Genomic DNA, 26,077 nt, shown 5'->3' on the forward strand with positions numbered 1-26,077 from the left:
TTTATTTACTAGAATGTTCTATTGTTGTTGAATAAATTTGTGATTGTTTTATAAGTATATGTGTACTTAATTTAATTTTATCGATACCATGGTTGGATTTTTTGATTCCTGTGTTATCTAAGAATAACATTATTTGCACACTCTTTTAAAATTTGTTTTGTTTTTCGAGTCGATGAAAGAAATTTTTTTTGAAACGGAATGAAATTAAAATCCAATTTATTGTTAGCTCAATTCTGTAGAAGTCTGTACTTTGAGAATAAAATTGTTTATTTATAATATTTAAAGTATTTCAAACTATTGAAATTTAAAGTATATTTTTATCATGAGTTATTATTGTAATTAAAGACGTTATACATCCCAAGTAAAAAAAAGTTTTCCTAAAGTTCGGTGAAAGAAAATTATTGGAAATTAAGAGGTTCTATTAGCTATGTTCAAGCCTCCTATTTTTTAAATTATATTATTGATATAAGTATCCATTAATTTTGTCAATAATTAATTTTGATTTTAAAACTTAACTAATCATCCTTTAGTGTATTTTATTCTTCCAAATATATTTTTTATTTATAAGCATAAATTTCGAATATAAAACCTTACTTAAAAAAGGAGTTGAGCTAAAAAAAAAAAACCAACTTGTTGGTGCCTCTGGGATAAGAATAGCAGCAATTTATTACTATTATTTTATTCTTAAATATAGTACTTGTAACTTGTAAGAAGAAGAAAAAAAGGAAAAAAGAAAAAATCTTACGCCCTAATCTGTGTCCGATTTTATCAATCACAGACTCAAAGGTGTGCAGTTATTATTATTATTATCTACATATTTTTGCAAAGCTGCTTCATCTGTATTATTACGCAGATCAGATTCAGGTCCTTATCACCAAGATCCAACAACTTCTCAACCACAACGAGTTGCTATTTCCTTCGATTCACGAACCCAGAAAATTAAAGAATTAAAAAAGGTCAGATTTTTTTAACCCTTTAAGCCAATTTAATTATTCCTGCCATGAATTGCAATTTCTTCACCCCGTTTGATTTTATTAATTCAATTATCCTTTTTACTCCCTTAAAGGTTTATTTTAATTTTAATTTTGTTTGTATATATTTGCTGGAGTTCGTCTCCGGTTAGCTACGTTTAATTTATTGTTTTTGCTTTTCGAATTTTCTTCTTCTTCTGAGACCATATTATACCATTGTTTTGATTTCTGAAACTACTGAAAAAAGATATATATATATTTTTTTCCGTTATGCAAGTACATATTCCAATTCAATTTTTTTTTTTTGCTATTGCATGTTCCAATTCATTTCATGGGGTAATTGAAAATTCCCCCAAATTAATGTTATGCTGCTATCAAGCTTTGCTTATTTTCGCTTAGCTTGTCAATTTAGGTATAAATGGGATTTTTTTTTTTAAAAAAAGTATTTGGTTTTAGGGTTTGTTTAAAGTTTTTGCTGCTAAATATCTCCAAATGGTGTTCTTTGCCCTGTACAATTGAAACAATAGTATCTGCAGTTTCTAGTGCATGAAGAATTTGGTGTGTTTGGATGTTGTAATTTTTTTATATAAAATTTAAACTTAGTACCTGCGGTGTGTAGGTCATAGAATTTGATGTTTATTTTCTTGCACTCAGTTATTATCTTCTACTCATTTTAGCATACTGCCTTTATGAACTAGATATCGAGTATCAAAAACGGCATCTGGAAAACATGTCTCAATACCATGGTGATGAAATGGAGTATGCGGCAGACGATAATGAAATGGCAGAGGTAGAAGAGGATATGTATTTCCGTGGCAGAGCATTTGGTGAATCAGATTCAGATGATGACGACGACTACGAATATGACCCTTTGGTTTGTTTTGACTCATAAGCAAAACCTTGTTTGCTCATTTTAACTGTGAAAATTCAATGTTGTGTGTGGGCTCATGTGTCCATGTATTATTTGCATATGTAGTTGCTGCCTTCTGGTTTTATGGGCAACTTTAGCTTACATGATTAATTTTACTACAACGTTGCCATTAACATAATATTTCCATTTTCTTGCACTTTTCTTGGGATGGCTTTGGGTTCCCTGTTGCAGGAAAACCGAATATCAGATACCACTGCTGCTGAAGCTAGGAGGGGGAAGGATATCCAAGGTATACCTTGGGATAGGTTGAGCATTAGTCGTGAGAAATATAGACAAACTAGACTAGACCAGTACAAGAATTATGAAAACATACCACAATCAGGGGAAATGTCAGAGAAGGTAAATATGTTTTGCTTAGAGTTTGGATGCATTTGATTAGTGATTTTGAAAATATTGTGTACCTTATACTTTTTCTTCTTCTCTTGTCTACAGGAATGCAAAGCAACAGATAAAGGGGGGAAATATTATGATTTCTGGCAAAACACTAGATCTGTGAAGTCAACAATACTTCATTTCCAAGTATGTTGATTTAATAATTCTTTACTTCTAATCATGTGTGGACGTGATAATATCTGTTTCGTCTACACTCCATGTTATCTTGTCTCTTGTGGAATGACATGTGCCTCCATGTACACCTGTGTGATAGCTGACAGTTTGTTTTGCCATATGGGATATATGTTTATGTTAGATTAAGCAGTTGTTTAGTAACATTTATGTGAAACCTCTAAATTTTTCATTTGCAGTTGAGGAATTTGGTTTGGTCAACATCAAAACATGATGTATATCTTGTTTCAAATTACTCCATTGTTCACTGGTCTTCATTAACTTCCAAGAGATCTGAAGTCTTGAATGTATCAGGGCATGTAGCTCCATGTGAGGTAATTATTTTTTCATGGTTATTCTGTTGAAAGCATCACTTGGGGAAAAAAACCTGAGATTTCAAATATGTGTTTATAGAAACATCCTGGAAGCCTCTTGGAAGGTTTTACTCAGACACAAATTAGTACACTGGCTGTACGAGATAACTTGTTGATTGCTGGAGGGTTTCAAGGAGAACTTATTTGCAAGGTATTTTTTTGTACCTATAATTAGTATTTTATACATATCATTATTCATCAGATTCACTAAACCTACAACTCTTCTAGTTTTCTATTTAACATAGCCCTTTAGAATATCATGCATTATTTTTTTTTTGGCTTTTGTTGCACAAATTGGTGTATGGTTTTAATACTCTAACTTATTATACAGTATAGATGTTAACCTCGTTCTTGAGATGATGTTGATTGCTTTAACAAAATAGGAATAATCTGAAGTCATCCTCAATTTTTCTGCCTTGATCTTGTATATTGATGTGTTTGTCAATATTTTCATGTTGCTTGATGACACATTCGTAATGTCCTGCAGTACTTAGACAGGCCAGGGGTTAGTTTTTGTACCCGAACTACGTATGAGGACAATGCAATCACAAATGCTGTGGAGATTTATGAGCACCCAAGGTCCTTCTTCTTTTCTTTCTTATTATCCTTTTCCTTGATTTTTTTGGTTTGCAAGTTGTTTGAGCAATCACTGTGCTCAACCCTCAAATAGGGCTTCTTACTAATGATTGATAAATCTATCAGTGGAGCTGTTCATTTCATGGCTTCAAACAATGACTCTGGAGTTAGAGACTTTGATATGGAGAGATTTCAGCTTTCGAAGCATTTCTGCTTTCCTTGGCCAGTAAATGTAAGTACTTCCACTTTGATTTTCCATGTTTTAAATAATAGATATGACATTTTTATTATTATTGTTTTGATGGGTATATATATATATATATTGCTTTATCTAGGCCTGGAATTTTGACAAATTATGAATTGGCATGACTTTGTGGAAAAAAAAAGAGGCTCGGTTGTTGTTATGACTTTGCTAGTTTGCACTACTTTATTAATTATTAGGATACAAGAGAATGGGAAGAAGGATAGAATGGTAAAAACAGAATTATGTTTTATAAATGGCAAATGCTTGATTACAATTTGATTTGAATTATGCCTAAGTTGATACATTTTTTCCCTCTATTCTTTTCCTTTTTTATTGCTTTGTAAAGTTCTAGTCTAGCTTTTTAACTGTAGCATTATAGTTGTTGGGCTCTGTTGAACTGTTTGGTAATTGTAAGCTGCCTTTAATATTTCCCCCCCTAAAAGAACAGCTTTAATAATTTTATTTGTGAAACAGAAATATCATCTTGCTGTTCCTTGAAATCTAGTTTCTTTGAAGAATTTACAGAAATTCAGTTTTTGAAACCTTGATTAGTGTTCTGATTTCACACTGTTTTTTATGGTTGCTTGGCCAAGTGCTTTAGAATATAATTTTGGTACCATTTGACCATCTTTTAGCCTGAATTTTTACAGTTTGCTTGTAAAATAAATTTATTCTATATGTACTTGAATGCTGAAAGTTGAATATCCTTTTCTGGCCAATTGGGGTTGAAGTGGGTGTTCTTATGTTTAAACTCTGGTGTTTTTTTTTTTTTAAGAAAGACATGCAGAGCAGCATGCCCAAGTATAATTCAGTTTAAAACTTGGTGTTAAGACTTAGAAGTATTATTATCTGGATGGGCCACCTAAAACTATATATGTACTAACCATAGAAAGGACAATCCCTCATTTGGTGTCAATTTTCTTCATTCTTAAAACCTTTGAACCTTCAAACTCACATCTATATCTTAGAAACTCCTCACAAATACAAAATAGTACCATAATGGGCAGAATAGATTCTCATGGTTAAAGTTTAAAAGGGAGAGATAATTAAGAACAAGTGTACCTAATGGCCGTTTGCACATGTATATAAGAAAATATAATGAAATGGACCTGAGAAGGTGGACTGAAGGAGACATACATGTGTATGAGAGATAGGAAAGTATGCTGTCGTGAATTAGGATGAAATGGTGGAGGGAGAGTAACAAATGTAAATGTGGCAGCAGGGTATTGGATGCAATGATGAGAGTAAAGAAAATGTGAATAAGGAGGGGGGATTTTGCAATGTGGTTTAGTGGCCCAGGCCAAGGACGGAAGAGTGTGTGAATTCAGCTCGTTCTCTATTCTGCCCACTTTCTATGTTACTTGCTGATTTTTTTTATTTTTATTTTTTTGTGAATGTGGCTGAATTTCTTCTTTTGTAAATGAGTGTTTCTGGTTGAACTTTATCTTAGTTTCTAAATATATATTCCTAATTTTCTTGTTGGATGTGCATTGTGGATGCCTGCTGCTAGTGTTGGAAAATGTGATTCAATGTCTATTGGTAAATGTCAAATGATAATATGAATTTGTTCTCTTTCTGTCTGCAGCATACTTCATTGAGCCCTGATGGGAAACTAGTTGTTATTGTTGGAGACTACCCAGAAGGGTTACTGGTGGATTCTCAAACAGGAAAGGTTGGCATGTTCTGTTTGTCTATATCATAGGTTCCTGGCTGTATATTTCTCTAAGGACTCTCTTGAATGGGATGAGGGTGGGGGGTGGATGTGCCAAGTGTGAGAAATTGTGAATGTCTAATTTTAATTTTGATTGTCTTTGTAGACTATCACACCTTTTCGTGGACACTTGGATTTCTCATTTGCATCTGCATGGCATCCTGATGGCCACATATTTGCTACTGGGAACCAAGACAAAACATGTCGTGTTTGGGATGTTCGGAACTTGTCAAAATCCGTTGCTGTTCTTAAAGGCAATCTTGGAGCTATACGCTCAATACGTTTCACATCTGATGGACAGTTCATGGCGATGGCCGAGCCAGCTGACTTTGTGCATGTGTATGACGCAAAGCATGGATTTGAGAAGGAGCAAGAGATTGATTTTTTTGGGGAGATCTCTGGTGTATCCTTTAGCCCTGATACAGAATCACTCTTTATTGGTGTTTGGGACCGCACCTATGGAAGCCTTCTACAGCTCAATCGACGCAGAAATTACATGTATCTTGACTGCTTGTAAATTTGTAACCTTACACCTTGTAAGTACCAACAGCTTATGCTGTGTTGTCTAGTGTTTAGGAATTGTACCATCATAGAAAAACCGGTGGATTGCCTCATCATACATTGTAGAGCATGGCTTGAGGATGCTACAGTTGTTTGATGTACACCTTCATGCTAAATAACATTGACTGCCAATGTCTGTTTTAATCTTTCCGAAGGTAATAATGTGAAGGATGTTTGTACAGAGGTCTATAATGCAATGCTTTACCCTCATCTTTTACTGCATTTGTTGGTCACACTCTCATCTACCTTTTGGTATCTTTGCTGTATATTGAAGAATGCAACAGAGAGTGAGGATCTTCCGTATGCTTATTTATTACTAATTATCTCTTTTATAGGTTAAAGGGGAAGTTTAGGACTTGGGAGTGATAGATTATTGAATCCTTTACAAGTGGAGTGCATCTGTGCTGTTACCCTATATGAATTAAATTGGGATATAGACAGGGAAAGTAAAGTAATTTCAAGGCAACACCGGAGGCATGATATGAGTTTATAACATGGACTAGGTGGTAGGGTGTGTGTAAAAGACACGTTCAAAATAACTTAATATTTATTTCCATGAAACAAAATGCTTGCTTCTCAGTTTTCTACATTTGAAAGTGAGTATCCCGTTTGACAAGCTTCAAATTGGAATTCAAAGACACACTTAGTGGTTGAAATTAACTAAAAGTAGTGGAGGAAAATACAACCAGTTTAATGCGTGGTTGGTTTGACGTTGGAGAATTGATTTTGAGTCTAAAATTAATATTAGATATATTTTTAAATATTTGGTTTTATGTTGGAAAAGAATTCGAAATTAATTCTAGGTCCATAATTGATTTTGGATTGAAACAATTTTGAGTAGTATCTGCCTTAGATTCAAAATTTTGTATTGAATTTTATTTCTAACTTGATTTTATAATAAAACATTCAGACATAAATCATATCACTTCAAAATCAATTTCATTTAAAATCAATTTTACTAATGTTTATCCAAACACACACTTAGATTTGCGAGAAACATGCTAAATCAATATATAGCAGCAGAATATGGCTAGAAGAAAAAAAAACGTAGACCTAAATTCCTTTTTGACCCAGCAAATATGACGATTTCTGTCTTTAATTGTATTTTTTTTTATTTATGATCCCTGTAATGTTGAACCTTTTGTATTTATCCTTTTGTTTTTTAATATGGAGTTAAATAAGTATTTTTGTAGCAAAAGGGAAAAAAAAAAGAGAAAAGGTTTGAGTATTACAAAAAAAAAAACAAAAAAAAAAGATTAACTAAATATGGTTATATTTAGGGACCTTGATCATTGTAAGTAAAAAAGGTACTACAGAATACAAATTCGTTGAATTCAGTTACTGAACAAGTACAAATTATGCAGTTGACTTGTTATTTCTTAATGAAATGAGCTTCAAACTTGTTTATATAAATTTTACTTCAAATCAGTTTCAAGAGTCAAACCTATCATAGCCCTTTGATTCAATTGCAAACCGTGACTGGAACCATAGTCTTGTGTTTCGTTGTAGTTAGGCAAGAAAAGGGTTTTAGATGGTATTAATAATTGTAAAGGCAAATAGTATTGTTGAAAGGGGTTCCAATAACACTTGAATAACTTCGACTTAATTATTTGCTAGTGTATGGTCCAAGGTCTATAGATTTTCATACCTAGTTATGAAACTCAACAATCTATTTATTGTACACTCATGTTAGCACTCAACGAGTTCAGTTTTTATGACAAGATACCTGTAGGACACCAAGATGAAAATGACTGAATAATATTGCGAAAATGTGGCTGTTTCATATTGAATGAGGTGAGAAAGTCATAAAATCCGCTTGTACTTTCCCAGAAATATAAGGATTAAATCAAACTAGGCTGCATCTGCATGTCACTGAATTTTTATAACTAAGATATGATATACAAAGGTGGTCAAGGCATTGAATGTAGGCACAGTACATTTACATTCACTGCCATGTAAATTGGCACCTCTTCCCAAAATACTCTCAAATTAAAAAAAAAATGATCTGAAAATTCACATGCATACAGGCATTGAAGATGTGAAAAATAGAGTAGTGGAGTAGAAATATCACTTTAGTCTATGATTTATCCGTTATTAACAAAATTCACCTTTAGTATGGGTTTGATCTTCTATGCATGGTGTCCTTTCTTGGGGCTGCTTGCTTCACTTTCTTCCTCCACATTCTCTACAATTTGTTTCAGAATGTTTTCTTCTTCTGCCTCAAGTTTTTGCATACATTGTTCAAATGCAGACACCAACTCTGGACTGAATATAGAATCCTCACTGGATTCATTTGCATTCCTAATGTTCATTATAGAATAACTGCCAAATTTTGGGGTGACATAGGATCCAGGAGAGTATATTCCACCTGCAGGGAGCCATTCTCTAAGACTAGCAATGGCTGGATATTCAACACCAGATGGGATTCTAAGTGATTCTAGCCTCTTCGCCACAGCTTTTCTCTTAATTCCCTTCTCAATGGTGCTTCTTTTATGGCTTGGAACCACTTCCTCATTCTTAATACCTGAACTAGATATGTGGCTTTCTGCTTCTGTACTCAAGTTGTTGATCTCCTTCACTACTTTTCTTTCTTCCAATGAATACTTTTTGTTTAAGTTTGGTGGTTGCATCTTCTTGATGATACAATCCTTATGCTCAGTATGATGAGTTGTATTAGTTCCTGAACCAGCATCTTCTTCATCATTAAACTCACTTTGCTGACCATCGTGGCATTCGGCCAACCATATTTTTTTAACTATATCATCATATTCCTCCACTGTGTGAAAGCTCCTACTACGCGCAGCACCCTTAGAGCACGAGTCATGTTTATCTTCAAAACCAGATGAATTCTCCTGAACAAGAGAGTCCACAATGTGTTCTGGAAACTGGTGCCAACTTTTGGACCTGTTCTTATCACTCTCAATTTGTTTCCCTTCTCCTTGGCTTAGTCTTGCTGATGATGGCTTCAACTTCTTGATAGTTTCAGAAGTGGCAGTGGCAGGCTCAATGGCCAGTTTTGATGAAGTATTAGAACTTAAACTTCCAGAATGCAGTTTGTTGGATACTGTGTTAGCTGCACAGACAAGAGCAAGGTACTGGTCACTGCCACCAGTGGAGATGATCAGATCTTCCAGCAATGGAATGCCGTTAGTTTTTCTCCGTGATCTCTTCTTTCTCTCTTCATGGAAACTAATTGATCTGGCTATGACTTTTGAAGAAAAACACCCCATGGTATGTAGATAATGCACACCTGACAAGGGTGAAGATTATATAGAAGCAATAAAAGTTGCAATACTCACTAATCAGACATGGGAATCTGACATAGAAAATGGAGATTCACAAAATTGAAACAAATTCCTAGAGTGACATATGACTTGTTTTAATGTCATATATTTAGACAAAGAATGTATTATGTAAGTATATAAGAAGAAAATAAGCAAACTCTAGACTTTAGAGCATTACCAGTAGTTAGTGCCCAACTTCAAGTCTTTACCTGCAAAATATACAGAACTGGGGTCACAGAAGTGATTAATCGAGGGATATTCAAAGCAGAATCCTTATAGGCTTTGGTCTTTGATATTACAAGAAATTGTATGAACCTGAAACAAGAAACTATTAATATGAAATTGAAATCCAGCATGGCACTTTTAAATATCAAAGACTTTTTCACTTTTCAGCCTTGAAAAGCAAAATCCAGCAATGCACTAGGGCACATCTTTATTACCTGGTATTTTATTATCTCATTTGACTAGGTTTATGATGAGCAGACCCTGAAACCTAAAATTTAAATACTGGCTTTTGATCACTCACTGTACCATTGTGTTGGAACTATGTTCTACATATATCTAATAGTGGGGGCAGGTAGTGTTACACTAAACAAGTGAAGCCAGATTTCAAATTGTTAATTTGAGATCTGAGAGTTGTTTTTGTATTTGTAATAATCAATTATGATCCTTCTTTATTTAAGGTCAAAAAAGTGCTATGATACCATCTACTTCTGTCTTTGCCATGTATGCATAAATTTATGTTCATTGCACAATGCTCAATGTTTGTTAGCTGCACTTTCTATCCGGGTTTTGCGTAAAACATGACTTTCTCCATATAAAAAGACTAAGGATGGATTAACAACATTTACACCTTTTCTGCCAACATCACTGACCATGATCATTGACAAAGATACAAAGAATGTGCTCATGTGTGATATGCATCAACTTACTTGGCTTAATAGATTTGGATACATCACTTGTTCATCTTCAATTTTAATTACCTCTGATTGTGCCTTTTCTTTGCATTTCATTCAAGGTTTGGACTTTGGAGACGGTCAGCATGAGGAGGCTGCAAGAGACATACAATTTGACAATCAAATATGGGGTTGGACCCACTATTAATTTAAGATTTTAAGTTTGAATTTTGCACCTAAAACTTGTATTAAATAATGGTACCGTAGTCTTTGTACACTGCTCCCACGCAGTGTGGCCAACGCAATATGTAGTACCGCTAACTCATCAACTGCATGTTACTATCAATGGAGAAAAATGAATTGGACAGCAGAGAACGGGTCCCTCGTAGACCCTGAAGGCCCAAGTAAACTAATTCCTGTTCATACATGATTTGCTAACTACTAACTAAATTGACTTGGCAGTTGATGTCATCTGCAGTTATTAGGCCATATAAGCAAGCAATTTTTTTTGTTACCATTATTGGTACGGAACATCTATTGATCATTGATCTCAGTTAAAATATTCGATTGACCACTTTTAATAAGATTTTCTCTTCTAGTGGTGGATCTATGTATTTGAGTGGAGACAATTGTCCCCCACAAGATTTTATTTTTTTATTTATATATGGGTAATTAAAGAAAATTTTGTCCCCATAAAAAAAATAGGTATTATCTTGATAAGATATTTTTTTTCTTAAAATGAATGCAAAACAAATACAAGAAATTAAAAAAAAAGAATAAATTGTTACTAATTTACTATTTGTACTTTTTATTTAGTTTTTTTTTTTTTCAGTATTTGGATTTTTTTGTCATGACATTATATATTTTTTTTAAAAGCATGTGATATTTTTATTTCGTGAAAATATCAAATAAATGGTCATTTTGATCTTTGAATGTGTAAACTAATTATAATTTAATCTTTGAAAGAAATAAAATTCTGATTTAGTCCATAAACAAGTAAAATGTGTGACAATTACGTTTTATCTTCATTTAATGTCAAATTGATCATCAAAAAGTACAACTTAATATCAAAATAGTGTTTGAACATTACATCTTAATGACAAAATGATCCCACAAAACTTAGCGACACGGCGTAGTTGTAATACTTTTTACATATTTAATAACTAAATTAAAATTTTTGTTCTTTTAGGATTAAATTATTACCAATTTATTCACTCAAAAAAATTTGTTATCAATTTACACATTTAGGAACCAAAATGGTAATTTATCAAAAAATGTTACAAACTATGTTTTGTCTCCACTAAGAATTTTTTTTGGATCCGCCGTTACCTTTAATCACATTTTTTTCATCCTTAAAATTCGAACATGGGAGGATCGAGTCTAGTACCAATCTTACTAATGACTCTTGGTATATAAGCAAGCAATTTTAATGATATGAAAACTAGAAAAGTGTTGTGAGACCAAGAGGGATAAAGCACCAGGAAAATTTAACCAATAGGTCATGAGCAAACACATAAGTGAACTGTCACCATACTCTAACCTAAAACCTTAGAGTTTAAGTTTATGGTTCTTCTCCTCACTTATATGATGCTCAACTTTTCCATTCATACCTAATGCGAGACTTCGTCTTACACTTGCACTCCAACAATCTCTCCTTCAAGTGCGAGTCATTTTTAATCCACAAGTATCTAGTGGCGACCTTTAGATCTTAATCGTGATTGTCTCAACATGTTTAGTCATTGTCACCAACATGCTCTAGTACCTTGCACCATACAATACCTGCCGGACCTATTGTGACACCCTCTACTTCGACATACATATAAATAACAAAAACATATAAAAATACAAAATTTAATTAAACCAATTTTATTGAAATCACATAAACAAATTTATATAGGTAAAAGGGTCACATTTGCTTTACTATTATCAAATAAAACTTATTAAAAATATATCTAACTCAAAATAAGGTCGTCAAAGTTTACAAAAGAACTCAACCTTGGGGGTAATAGTGAATATAAACTATTATGTAGTTTTGATCAACCTTTATGTGATAATCTAGTAATTTCCATTGAGGAAATATAAACTAATCTTGTTAAGCATATATACCATACACGTGACAAAAATTTGGAGAACTAAGAGCAACGAATTGCCAGCCTCCATCAGATATAACTGAAATTCTAACATTTTAACAAGCACTGAGATATGTATACCTTATCCAAAATCAATACCCAAATGTGAAGTTTACTAAGTTAACAACATTATTTTAGGGGATTAATTGTGAATGATCTATATGTTACAATGAGGGATAAATTTTTTTTCTAAGATAACAAAGAAACTCACAAGAGGATTCCGTTTTTTCAATTGATACAATAAATCACAAATTCAATCTTACATATTTAAGGGGGGTTGGACTTTGGACAATATTTAAATGCAACTTTTAAAGTATTTTTTTGTGTATTATTATTAAATTAAAATTGAAGGTTCGTTGGTAATCCATACAATAAAAGTTGACATTTAAAATTAGTATTGGTTATTGGGACAAAATTCATTTTTTTTAAAGATTAAAGAATTGGATCTAAGTTATTTTCAATAAGCAAATTTTTGTTATGGTACTTTCTCTCAATTAATTTTATATTTTAAAAATTAGATCTGCAAGTTATGAAAATATTGAATAAGACACCCGTATTTACATTTGCAACTCTTCCAAGTGCATATTATTGTCAGTTAAAGAATATTATACAAAGTAATTATCATAAGACAATCTTCTTACCTAGACCTAATTGTTGGGGTTGAACTAGGCCACATTTAAAAATCAACACCCCGATGTAATTTGCTTGTTAGCTTTTGTTGGGGTCGACAATTTTGCCCACTTAGGAGGGAGCTTTACTACATTGTGACACTTCACTTACTATGGGGCTTTAAATCCACTTCCAAAAGTTAGGTTAACTAGACTTTGAATCCCGTGTGTCGCACGGATTTTTTTAAATTATATATATAATTATTTATTTATTTATATAAATAAAAATAATAATTTTTAAATATTTTATATTATGTTAAAAATATTTATATCATTAATAAGAAAGTTGATTAATTATATTTTTAATTGAGTTAATTTTATCTTAAAAATTAAGTATATTAAAATTTATTGTAACTTTTTGTTCATTCAAGTAATAATGATGATGTAATATCTTTTAAAAAATAAATGTACATAAATAAAATTATTCATTTTAAAGATTTTTTAGTAGTGAAACAAATATATAAATATTAAAATTAAAAAATAATATTAAATATTATATTTTTAATGAACACATATTTTATTTAAACTTAGTAAGTCAGTTGAATTTCATTATCTATAGTTTATTTTTTCTCTAAGAAATAATATTAATGTAATACCTATATAAAACATAGAAGTTAAAGAATAATAAATAATATATATATATATATATATATATATATATATATATATATATATAATATAAAATGTTCCATAATTTTTTAAATTTGAAAGTACATTTATGATAAAAATTTAAATATTTTTTTAAATTTTTTTGAAATAATATGAATTCTATCAAATAGATATGATCATTAATTATTTTTAAAATTATAATTTTACTTATTTTGAATATATTAGTTTTATGTAATATTTTAAGTTTTGATTTAATTAACCTCATTATGACGTAATATAAATCTTAATTTAATAATAATAATAATAATAATAATAATAATAATTATTATTATTATTATTATTATTATTATTATTATTATTATTATTTATTTTCTCTTAATTTTAGTTTTATTTTCATTCCTTGCTAATTTTTTAAAATTATTTATAAAAAAAGTATATGTTTCAAACTTTAAATATTATTGTTATTTATTAAATTATTAAAAATGTCACCAATTATTTATATTTATTATTAATCTTTAATATGTTATTAACTATTAATGCTATTGTTTCTTTGTAATAATAATTATATTGTTACATACGTAAACTATTTCAAATTAATGATATTTAATTGATGTTTATTATCCTTTATGGTGTAAATGTATAAAAATATTAAGTTACAACTTCTTATGATTCATCTTTATAAATAACTTGTGTATTATTACTATTATTGTTGTTGTTATTATTATTATTAATGTGTAATATTTATTATTAACTTAATTATTTATTGTAATTTTTACCATATATTTAAAAAGTAAAAATATTATTATTAAATTGATTGCATTAATGATAATTATTAAATTATTTACACTGATAACATATATTTTAAAGAAAATAAATTAGTCAATTGATAGTTAAAAATTATCATTCATATCATTCCACAATTAATTTGAGTAGGAAAAAATAAAAATTTGTAATGAAATTATTAAAAATATGATTGATAAAAAAATATAAATTGTCACAATAATAGAATCTCTTCATGTCTTGTTAAACAAATATAATGTAAAAATAAGATTTCTAATACATTAGTTATATAAGAAAAAACATGAAACATATATAAAAAACATGAACAATAATAATAATAATAATTAAAACTTATAATAACATAACACTAAAATGAAGAAGAAAAAAAAAACATAAGCGGTCATTGTAAAGAAAAAAGAAAAACTAATGAAAGACAAAAAGAAATATGATTCACGGAAGAACTTTCTAATATAAGCATGATATTGATTTAATGTTTATTCAATTTCACAAAAATTATTTAAAGAAACAATTAGACCTAAAATCAAAATATAAATATAAAAAACACTAAAAACAAAATTTAAACAAATTAATTTTTTAGTAGTGATGAAGATAGATCCACATTATACCTTAATAATTTAAAAGAGTTAAATTTTGATTTTTGACGATAATCATAGAATGTCCAAAGTATCATTTTATACATAAAATGAAGAATAAAAGAAATGATATTATATCAAAACATATAATAACATAACAATAAGATGAAGAAAATAAAAACAATGGGAGTGATAGTTGCAAAGAAAAAAAATCATAAAAAAAAGTAAGATGATATATTTGATTAAATATGATCTCTAATTTCCACTTGTCATTTCTCATAAAATGTATTGGATAAAGGATTCATATAAGAACTTTATAATAAAAATATGATATTGATTTAAATATTTATTCAATCTCACAAAAGTCATTCAAAGAAACAGTTAAACCTAAAATCAAAATATAAATATAATTAACACTTAAAATAAAAATTTAAATAAATAAATTTTATCAATTATGAATATAGATCCACCTTATACCTTACCTATCTAAAAAAACTAAATTCTCAATTTTGACGATGATCAATAACATATTTAAGTATCCTTTTCATACATAAAAATAAAAATAAAGAATGAAATAAATGACATTATAATAATGAAAAGAAGAAGAAGATAGAGAACACACTAGAAAGAAATTGAATATTTTCAATCCTTTGAAGTAGAGTTTATATAAAAAATACAACCATCAATTTAATAATGAACGTGAAAATGATGATACAATTTTAATTATAATCAATAACTATAAATATTATTAATTTTAAAAATAATTTCATTATTAAAAGCTTTAAATAATAATAAATTTTTATAAAGAACCAAGTGAAAAAATCAAGAAACAAATAATATATTATACCATTTTAATATATAATAATAATAATGCCTACTATTTTATTATATATATAATAATAATAATGTCTTAGATAATTTTAATATATACTATTTTATGATATATAATATTTTTATTTATTTTGTGAAATATATACTTTAATGTACCTTATTTAAAAAAAAATTAAGCATAGTAAAATATTATTTAATTTACATTAATGTGAAAATTATTATTTAAAATAGTATCAAAATTATATAATTAGGGTTAATACATTTAAATGACTATGGATTTAATTGAAAATTATATTTCACAAATGAGTTAACTTAGAGTTCAAATTTATTTATTTATTTTACTTAAAATTTAATCTTAAAATCCATTCATGTATATATAATAGTTTCCTATTAATTTATTTAATATGATTCAATAGTATTTTAATATATGTAACCGTTAAATTTTATTGGTATTCATGTAACTTCAATGTGATATTTAAAATAGTATTTTCTTATTCATGTAACGGTTATTTTAGGAAACATCATTTAAAATTGAAAAATAATGTTAACTTTATCATACAATAAATTTGGTAACATATTTTTACATATAGTTATTTTTATATAAAAGTGAAGCCAATAATATTTATTATTTACTTATTATATTTATATTTAAAAAAAATTAGTTTATAAAATAAAATTTACATTAAAAATAATGTAAAAATTACTATATTTATATTAACTATTAGTCTTGTATCATTAATTTATATTTATCTAATTAGTTATAATTGAAATAATTAACATTGACTATAACTATTCATAATTTTATTTTAATATATATATATATATATATATATATATATATATTATTTTCATATTAAAGTATATTATAACTTTAAAGTCATGAATTTAATTTATTATTTTTTAGAAATATATTTTAAAGTGACTGATTATAAAATAAATAAAATTGTATATAGATGGTAATATTAAATTATTGTAAACTTTTATATTTATTTTATTTAATAATTTTTCTTCATATTAATTCAATATATAAAATTAAATATTACAAATAATTTATATTATTATTAATATGAAAAGTTATTGATTTTATTAAAATATATTAACAACTATTAATCAATGTTACTTTCAATTAATATAATGACACAAAATATAGAATGTTGTTGTTCCTCAAGATCACTGTTCTTATTGACGTGACTCCGTAATCAGAAAAAACTCAAGTTTATTCTTTCTTTCTTCCATATCACTAATTTTGATCATGTGACAGAATGATACTAAAAATTCAATTTTTATATATTATTTAAAAGTCAACACCATCGAATCTGAATGATGTAATTTGCTTCTCTCACCAAAAATAAAATTATGTAATTTGCTTGTTAGCTTTTGTTGGGTCGACAATTTTGCCCATATAGGAGGGAACTTTACTACATTGTGACACTTCACTTAGCATGGGGTTTTAAATTCACTTCCAAAAGTTAGGTTAATTGTGCCATAAGCAATCTGAGATGCTTGGGCTTTGGACAGTATATTGAATGCCCGGTTTAAAAGAGAGGAAAAATGAAGGATATTTTTTTTCATTTCAATTTTTTAAAAATAAAAAGAATAAAATAATAGATTAGGATAATATTTTTTACTTACTTTTTTGTATAAATATTATGTTTTTTTTAAATCGCGTCTTTCTTTTTACCTTCAAAACCTCACTAAAAAATCAGACTTATATTCTTTGCGGTGTGTTTTGCATTATTGGTCAACTGCTACTGCTAGCGGTGGAATTAGAAAAGCACTTTAAGGAAGAAAAAAAAAAGGATTTCCCGTCATATCTATGTTGGAGTGTTGTCTGTTGTTCGTAACATAAGCTTGTTTCTTTATTCTGCTAGTTCTTTGTCCCTCGAATAACTGTTTAAATATGAAGGTGGATTGCAAAATGCAAACTCATTGCATTTGTATTGGAACATCAGAGCTAACTAGTAATTTTTTGACAAATCCTATGCACGTACAGGATCAAATAATGAGGTTCAATCTATTATTTAAGTTAAACACTAATGGAATGAATTCAGTTCTATATATGTTCACATGCTTGGTCCTCTTAAATGTGCAAAAGAAATACCAAATTTGTTGGTTCCAAACTTAATTATTTTGGGGGAACTTAATTAGAATATTAAATCAAAAAAGAAGAATTTGGGAGAGGCAAGGGAATAAGAAAATGGGACAATAGTTTGAATTAAGTTTTTCCCTAAATTAAAATTAATTTATGCATATCAACTCTAAAAATGTTAAATAAAAGAACTTTTTAAACCGTTGGAGTATATAAATTAGTTTTAAATTATAAAAAAAACCTATTTTTTATCCTTTAATTTTTCTCCTACAAGCACTCATTAAAAATTATATCCAAAATATCTTAACATCAAGTTATTTTCACTTAAGTGTTGAATTCAAATCTTAAATATATAACTGCTTTAAATATTTGAAAGGAAAACTTTATCTTCATAATGATTATATTTACTTGAAGAGAAAATTTTATCACTCATAATAATTTTATGTGACTTAAACATGATTACCTCCGATAACAAAAATACATGTGGTCTAATGCTTTTTCCCTTTCGTATCTTATCTATTATTTTTCAATCAACACTCTTTTGTATGGTCAATAAAATACCCGGAAACTTTTTATTTGAATCTCTTGAGAGAGACTTCTCAGCAATACACGGTTGAAAACCTCTAGAACCCCATTGTTTCCATGCAATGCATACTTATCATATCACATGACTCAATAGTGATGTGATTTTTTAATGTCTTGTGGATGGAGTGAGTTTAAAGAATATTTTTCATACCTAACTTGGCCACAGACAATTTTAATGTGTGACCTACATGATTTTGGTACAAACATGTTTCTAATGAAGTTAGATGCTGTCTATACAAGCAAATGAATATCTAGTTTGTCTAAGTGGAAAAAAAAATGTTCTTATACTAGCTAGTTGTCATAATTTTCATGCTAGAATGAAAAATAAAAAGTTGTGTAACAATTAATACTTTTAAATTTCATATAAGCACCAATAAAAACAAAGAATTGTTCATTTTGATGAAATACTGTGTTTTTATTTCTTAAATTGGGTTATTTTAACCCAGAACACTAAAATCCAAGTGACTCAAAAATCCATGGAGCAAAGTCTATTGCAAATGATCTAGTTGCAGAGGCAAGTTTGATACACCATGGAGCAGGGGAGTATACCTCACTAGGAGTAAATTGATAGTCCTTTTACTTTAAAATAGATCAAGATTCCCTCTCAAGAGAGTCTTGAGGTCTGCACCAACTATCTCATCCCACCTTATGGTGTCCCTATAAATATGACAATCGTTAATAGTGTCGAATACATATTTACTACTTATACCATCACTTTATCAAAATTATTGTTGACTCAAATGTTGATGTGTCTTTGCAAGTGTCCTAGTTCATTTTCACTGTGTCACAGGAAGAAACTACCGCATGCAGCTTACAATTTTGGTTAAGGTCAAAGTTAGAATATTAGAGTTTAAGCTAATCTTTTTTTTATTGTTTTAAAAGAGTTTAAGCTGCTTAATTTGAATTTTAACACAACTTGCCCTTAAGAAAATGATAATTAGAATATTAGAGTAAAATGTAATATTTGTTCTTATTTATTGCAATTTAATAAGGATTATTTATTTATTTATATTTTAATGTTCTTTGGGTATATAAAAAAAAGAAAATTGGAGCTGCAATGGATCAAGAAAGAAGAATAAAAGAGTAGCAAAAAACATACAAGAATGAAGCTTTCAAAAGCATTGGGCCTCTTTGGACATTCAGCCCACATGTAAATAATTTTAGAGAAAGAGAATTAAGGATCTTTGAATCATATTTTCCACTCACCTTTGAGGGAAATGGTCATCTTTTTCTCTTTCTCTAGAAGCTTTATAGACACAAGAAGGACCAAAAGAGTGGAATGGAAGTTAATACCTCTTCACGGACCTAAAAAGTTTATTTGATTTTGCCTAATAATTTATAATTTGTTAACATCAATTTCAAAAAAATAGGACTAATTTTAAGTAAATAAAAATAGAATTTTTATTGAAAATTATTTATTACACTTTGACATTTTCGATATATGTTAGAATTGTTAGAATTCATGGTTTAGCTTTTAAGAGGAGGGAAAATCTAATAGGCAAAAAATAGAATGTATTGATAATGAAAAAAGTTAAGTACAAAGTGACTACTAAAGCTTTTATATAGGCTCCAACTAACTATACTTCTAATAATATAATAATTGTTTTGGTTATCAATATATTTGCCAAAAGAAGCTGCAAAACAATGGGAATGGACCAATGTTTACCTAATAAAGCGTTCCATAATATGCAGCTATACATGCCGCTATGCGATTTATACTATTTACTTCCAAAGTAAAATTTTCCAATAAATCTAATACAATTGCAACTTTCATGTGAGCATTTAATTGTCATTTGTCTTATTTGCTCACTAAGATACATCACATGCCACATCAGTTGTTCATCAATCTTTATTAAAGCAAATATATTTTTGCAAGCAAGTAATATTTGACAAATTGAATCCTTGGCTGGCTAGCTTTGTGATCACTGGCAGCCGCCAGGTGCAAATCCAATCTTGGAATTGGCAACATCATAAGCCACTGTGAATGTCTGCTGTTGATAATTCCCAATAATGGAAATGGGGTTGGAGCTAGCAGCAATGGCCAAACAAGTAGTACCCTTCTCAATTTCCACAAGGGAGTTATGAACCTTAAGTTCTAGGCCAGCACCCCCACGAAATATGATTCGAATCTCAGGCACTGTTGACATTTCCTTAACACTCCCCTTGAAGCAAGTATCCAATATGGAGAATCCTGGTGCCTGTGCATACTTTTTGGACATGATCATCACAAAAGATTTTTTCAATGCATTGTAAATAGCCACAGGAAGCCTTGTGATTACTGTGCCAGAGTCAATTATGGTAGGAACATTGTAGCTTGAGGCAGAAACTCCTAGTGGCTTTCCTGCCACAGTGATAGTTGTCAAACCAAGAAAGTACAAGCTTGGAATCTTTGGATTCTTGACCAAGGGAGTGAACTTGTATGGTGATGATGACAATGATGAGGCTCCAATGGACAAGAAACCTGATACAGAAGAGTTTGGTTGTGCTGAAAAAGATGAGGGGAGACAATAGGAGAAGGCATTGCCATATTTGTTGGACAATTGACCAAGCATGGAGAGTTTGTCGTTGGCTAGACCTATGATACCTGCTGACCTTCCAAACAAGCCTTGATTGTCTTGACCACAGCCATATACAAAACCTGATGATGGTGCCGCTGAAGGGGTTAAGGTTAGCACATCTTGACTCAAATAGCCAATTGAGAAGGAAGTGTCACCATAGCTTGCTTTGTAGACACAAGCACCAGTTGCATTTGAGCAACCTGGAGCATTCAGTGTGGAGCTCTTGAGAGAGGAACACTGAGAGGATGAGCAGGACAAGGCCTTGTAGGTCTTGGATACTGAAGGGGTGAATATAGGGTCAACTTGGACGTGGCAGTATATGACACAAGGTTGGCACTGGAGCCATGAGAGGGAGCTACCTGTGTCTACAATCATGCTGAAATACTTGGCAGGGGTACCAACTCCTATTTTCACATAGTAGTTGCCTGAACCAATTGACAAACCTGATTTCAATGGTGTGCTCACTAGGCTTGGTCCCCCCAATTTGTCAGTGGTGGCAGAATTGCTGGCACTCTCCTTGTTTGTTAATCTGGAATGAAGAAACCTGACACGTTCCTCATCTTTTGTGATCATGTCAGAGAATGAAAATGGTGATGTGGAAGTTTGAGAGGAGTCAAGACCTTTAACATGGTACAAATTTAGCTGCATGCCCTCTTGCTTTTGCCTTGGATTATCATTATCTGCAAAATTGGACTGTTTGCAAGGTTAATATACATAAATACCTGCACAAATTCAGAATTTCATTCGTTTTTGTTTATATATGAAGGAATCGAAAATAAGTATTAAGAGTTTATAATAGCTCATGCACCTTAATTAACCGAGTCAAACTCTCCTTGGTATTCAGAATTTCATTATAATATTGAAAATGAAACTCAAATTGCTTTCTTTAATTTAAGTATCACAGGTAAATGTAATATTCTAGTAAATTTTAAAAAAATAAAATAAAATACAAGCCTCTATACAGAAAAGGGAACTAGATTGTAACTTATGAAGAGAAGAGTTAAGAACTAGATAATTAACAAGCCATTGAAATACATGCCTTGAAATTCAACAAGAGAGGATGCTAGTGCAAGATGTGCAGAGAAAACTAGAAACCAAAAGAGGCTCATCTTGTACACCCCACTTGGCAGGCTCTGCAACATTTGGTTTTGGAACAATTTCGTACTCTTCCCTAAGCAGATATATGGTACACTTGGATTCTACTCGTAGCCAAACCGACACTTTTCCCCACTCATAAGAGAAAGGGGGAAAAAAATAAGCATAAAAAATAACTGAGTAATGTTATACACCCTACAAATCCTCCTCCTATTTTATATAGAAAGTATCAAATAAAAAAAGTAAAATATTTAATATCTTGAAAAAATAAAATGCGTTCAGTATTTATCCTAAAAAACAAGTAGGAAGGAAATATAAAATTGATATAGTGGTAAAGGGAGAAAGAAAGACAGGTTCAAATCTCCTTCTAACAAAAACTAATCATACTTATAATTAATGCTTACCCAAAAAAAGAAAAAACAAAAACAGGAGGATTAATAAAGAAAAAGATGTTGTGAGAAGATTTAGAATTACTCAAAAAGAGTTTGCAGACTATGGCAAAAAGTTCAAATGAGTTCCCTTCATTATCTGCATAGTGAATGCTTTAAATGTCCTCCAACCCCAGAAGCTCTTACAGCTCGTGAATCGTGATGGTGTAACTGGCTACATGGTCCAGTGTGACCCTCTGGTATTAATATTATTCTAAGTGATAGACTAAAGTTGTTACAACAATATCTTAAATGCCGAGTACCTAACTAGTAACACTACACCTACATATCTTTTTTCAATAATACTAAAACATATAATAATATCATTGATCATATAATTCAAAACATGCAAAAGTGAAGAGGAAGAATAATTAACCCATGCATTCCGAAGATAAATTTTAACTGTCCTTTGTGTAGCTGTAACTTTCTAGCTCAATGAATGAATGAATATGGGAACATATGAAGGGGCCATAAACTGTGACCAACTTGTTGTGTGCTATATTAATATTAACATACTATATCATAATATACCTTGCTGGCATGGAAGGTTACCATGCAAATGCCCCATACACTGCAGAATGAGGGGTAGCACGGCACCGGAAAAATAAGTTAGTAATTACCAAAGTTTGTGTTGTGTCGGCAGAAGTACATTTAATAAATGTAAATTATAATTAGCCGGTAATAAGAGGTAGAATAAGTAGGAAACTAGGAGTTGACATGACATGAGGATTTGGCTTTTCATTTATAGCTTTATAAAAACTGGTGAAAGAGACATGCAACTGTAAGATGCGCCACATTATTATTATTCAAGGAGGAAGTGTTGCATATAGCTATATGATATCACTAGCTAGATAAAGAACAGTGCTTACCTTGATTGTAAACCAGCAACCTCGTCCTTTTGCCTTGAGATTTTTTTAGGCTTCCTTATAAAAATAATATCTTTTAATTTTTTAAGTCTCATAATTTATTTTTAAAGAAATATTTTTTTATTAATTTTTAAAGTGACTAAAATGCCTAAAATCCGAAAAAAATCAAAAGATCACTAAAAAAATAAATTTTGATGTGATTTTTTTACCAACAATCAACTAATAATATAACTAATGTCTCTACCAAATTTTGTCGCCTACAATCAAAGACAAGCCATAATTTAAAAAATTCATGAACATGAAATAAAGGAAGGATATGAAAGATTTTTTCTTCATTTTGTGGCCTTATATATCCATAATCAATCTTCTAATGAGTGTAATTCAATTGACAACACACCTTGAATTCTCTTCCCACATAATACATCCTTGGGGAGGGGTGATGAGTTTAAGTGTGTTGGAGTCACGGTTTTTAAAACAGAAAAGTAAGCAAGCCACGTAAACATGATTGTAACAAACATATGAACTGAGTTGCTCTTAAAAACTGGGAAACCAACTTATTTACTAAGTCATATTTTATAAACTGAAATAGTAAAAATAAATTATCGTGTAGTTACAAAAGGATAACTTTAACACTCCTCATAAATACATATTTTATAGCACATTCCAATTTGTTGCCTTAAAAGTTCAAATTTGCCAACTGGAAGTGGCTTTGTAAACATGTCAGACAACTGATTTTCAGATTTGCAGTCAACTAAGTTTACTTCTCCACTTTGTTGCATCTCTTTCAAGAAATAGAGTTTGATGTTGAAATGCTTAGTCTTCCTGTGACACACTGGATTGTTTGCAATTGCAATTGCTGTCTGGTTGTCAACAAAAATTTTAATTCTATTTTTCTGATGCATGTCTAAATCACATAAAAAAAATTTAACCATAAGGCTTGATTTACAGCTGCTGATGCTGCTATGAATTCAGCCTCTACAATAGATTGTGCTACAATCTCTTGCTTCTTTGTGCACCATGAGAAAACTCTTGAGCCTAGGCTGAAACAGTATCCCAAGGTATTCTTCATGTCATCAATGGATTCAGCCCAATCACTATCAGAGAATCCATAGAACCTGAATTCATGGCATCGTAATCAACAGTGCCTTTAAAATACCTCAATATTCTTTTTGCTTCTCATAAATGCACTTCACTAGCACAATGCATAAATCGAGACAAGAGACTTACAACAAATAGAATGTATGGCCTTGTCGTTGTAAGATACATGAGACATCCAATCAACCTCCTATAATAACCTTCATCAACTTTATTAGTGTCATCTTTCTTGCTCAGCTTCTTCTTTTGATTCATTGGAGTGCTAATAGATTTGCATTCTTCCATTTGAAATTTCTTCAAAATTTCTTGTGCATATTTTCTTTGACAGATAAACACTTCGTTCTCATTCTATTTGATCTCAGTTCCTAGGAAATAGGTCATGAGACCAAGATCTGTCATTTAAAAAACTTGCATCATTTCTTGCTTGAACTCCTTAACAAGCCTTGTGTCATCTCCGGTCACTAAGAGATCATCAACATAAAGGAAAACTATGAGCAAGTTATTTCCCTTGTGTTTCACATAAAGAGTGGACTCTGATAAGCTTTTTGCAAAGCCTATGCTTAATAGGTAATCATTTATCCTACTATACCACGCCTTTGGTGTTTGTTTTAGGCCATAAAGGACCTTTTTGAGAAGATAGACTTTATTTTCTTCCCCTTGCTTTACGAATCCTTTTGGCTGCTCTACATATATTTCTTCTTGTAAGGTTCCGTTTAAAAAAGTTGATTTTACATCTAATTGGAAGACTTTCCAGCCCTTTAACTTGGCTTAAAATATATATATATATATATATATATATATATATATATATATATATATATATATATATATATATATATTTTGGCTTTAACTTAAATTCAGATCATTTAATTTATAGATCAAGTTAAAAAAAATTAATTTTCCAACCGAATTTCGAACTACTTTTAGTTCGATTTATTGTTGGGCTATTAATAACTGCATTGTAATTTGACTTTTGTCTAATTGAAGAGATAACTTTCTTTTCGTATTCACCAAGGATAAGACATGGTAAATATAACTCGGGTTGGAAAACTGACGCTTTTAAGAGGGAATTGAACTGATTATAACAGTTGAAAACTGTTCTCTTTTTCTTTTGATTACCTTAATATGATTTTTAAGGCACTGATATGAACACCTTCCAACTTGTATCTTCTTTTCTAACTTCAAAATTATCCTTTGGTTATTTCATAGAGTAACATCTACAGGAACAGCTGGGTAGCTGTACTTGCCTGTTTTGTCTACATAAAGTATACGATGCAAACATGAATAAGTTATGATTAGTAAAATATAATTCTCAAGCATTTCACCAGTCAGTTTCATCCTTTCACGATACAAAAACATTAATTTAATTTAATCCATAAAATTAAGATAACCAATTTATTTAATCCGAAATATTACAAAAAATTCAATTTAAGTTTTAACTTTAACAATTAACAATCAATTTAATCCCTATCAATATCATCAATGCCTATTAGTCAATCTGATCCCCAAAGTCAGACAAATTGATTCCCGATAATGAAAGTTGAAAACTAAATTGAATTAGGAATATTAAGGACCAAATCAAACTCAGAATCAGTTTTAAAAACTAAATTAATTAACAACTAAGTCAACGACTAAATATACCATTTTTTAATTATATGGA

General features: G+C 30.0%; 3 protein-coding genes across 9 annotated transcripts; 1 reads left to right on the top strand and 2 right to left on the bottom strand.

Moving 5' to 3' along the window:
- The first annotated feature begins 632 nt into the window (after nucleotides 1-632).
- Nucleotides 633-6,133, top strand: LOC100788712 (WD40 domain-containing protein). 3 transcript variants are annotated; one of them, XM_006596955.4, is made up of 11 exons: nucleotides 633-786; nucleotides 859-956; nucleotides 1,670-1,845; nucleotides 2,074-2,241; nucleotides 2,335-2,421; nucleotides 2,646-2,780; nucleotides 2,860-2,970; nucleotides 3,307-3,398; nucleotides 3,522-3,627; nucleotides 5,225-5,311; nucleotides 5,457-6,055. In XM_006596955.4, exons 3-11 carry the CDS (start codon nucleotides 1,702-1,704, stop codon nucleotides 5,865-5,867), a joined length of 1,341 nt encoding a protein of 446 aa, XP_006597018.1. In that variant the 5' UTR covers nucleotides 633-786; nucleotides 859-956; nucleotides 1,670-1,701; the 3' UTR covers nucleotides 5,868-6,055. The 3 variants fall into 3 exon arrangements, with proteins under 3 accessions (XP_006597018.1, XP_006597017.1, NP_001241513.1); XM_006596954.3 differs by having other exon boundaries at nucleotides 646-786; nucleotides 854-956; NM_001254584.2 differs by having other exon boundaries at nucleotides 764-956; nucleotides 5,457-6,133.
- Nucleotides 6,134-6,182: 49 nt separating this feature from the next.
- On the bottom strand, nucleotides 6,183-10,452 carry LOC102659431 (uncharacterized). Of its 4 annotated transcripts, none has more exons than XM_041009995.1 (3): nucleotides 10,179-10,452; nucleotides 9,374-9,404; nucleotides 6,183-9,161 (listed from the first exon to the last, which is right to left on the bottom strand). In XM_041009995.1, the coding sequence occupies exon 3, from the start codon at nucleotides 9,139-9,141 to the stop codon at nucleotides 8,041-8,043; it is 1,101 nt and encodes a 366-aa protein (XP_040865929.1). In that variant the 5' UTR covers nucleotides 9,142-9,161; nucleotides 9,374-9,404; nucleotides 10,179-10,452; the 3' UTR covers nucleotides 6,183-8,040. The 4 variants fall into 4 exon arrangements, with proteins under 4 accessions (XP_040865929.1, XP_040865930.1, XP_006597642.1 ...); XM_041009996.1 differs by lacking the exon at nucleotides 9,374-9,404 and adding an exon at nucleotides 9,405-9,510 and having other exon boundaries at nucleotides 10,128-10,452; XM_006597579.4 differs by having other exon boundaries at nucleotides 10,128-10,451.
- A 9,509-nt stretch (nucleotides 10,453-19,961) lies between these two features.
- On the bottom strand, nucleotides 19,962-22,671 carry LOC100789240 (aspartyl protease family protein At5g10770). 2 transcript variants are annotated; one of them, XM_014768263.3, is made up of 2 exons: nucleotides 22,503-22,671; nucleotides 19,962-21,626 (listed from the first exon to the last, which is right to left on the bottom strand). In XM_014768263.3, exon 2 carries the CDS (start codon nucleotides 21,579-21,581, stop codon nucleotides 20,298-20,300), a length of 1,284 nt encoding a protein of 427 aa, XP_014623749.1. In that variant the 5' UTR covers nucleotides 21,582-21,626; nucleotides 22,503-22,671; the 3' UTR covers nucleotides 19,962-20,297. The 2 variants fall into 2 exon arrangements, with proteins under 2 accessions (XP_014623749.1, XP_006597643.1); XM_006597580.3 differs by having other exon boundaries at nucleotides 19,962-21,613; nucleotides 21,973-22,666.
- Nucleotides 22,672-26,077: the final 3,406 nt, after the last annotated feature.

The sequence above is a fragment of the Glycine max genome, chromosome 15 (assembly GCF_000004515.6).
Source record: "Glycine max cultivar Williams 82 chromosome 15, Glycine_max_v4.0, whole genome shotgun sequence".
Classification (NCBI taxonomy): Eukaryota; Viridiplantae; Streptophyta; class Magnoliopsida; order Fabales; family Fabaceae; genus Glycine; species Glycine max.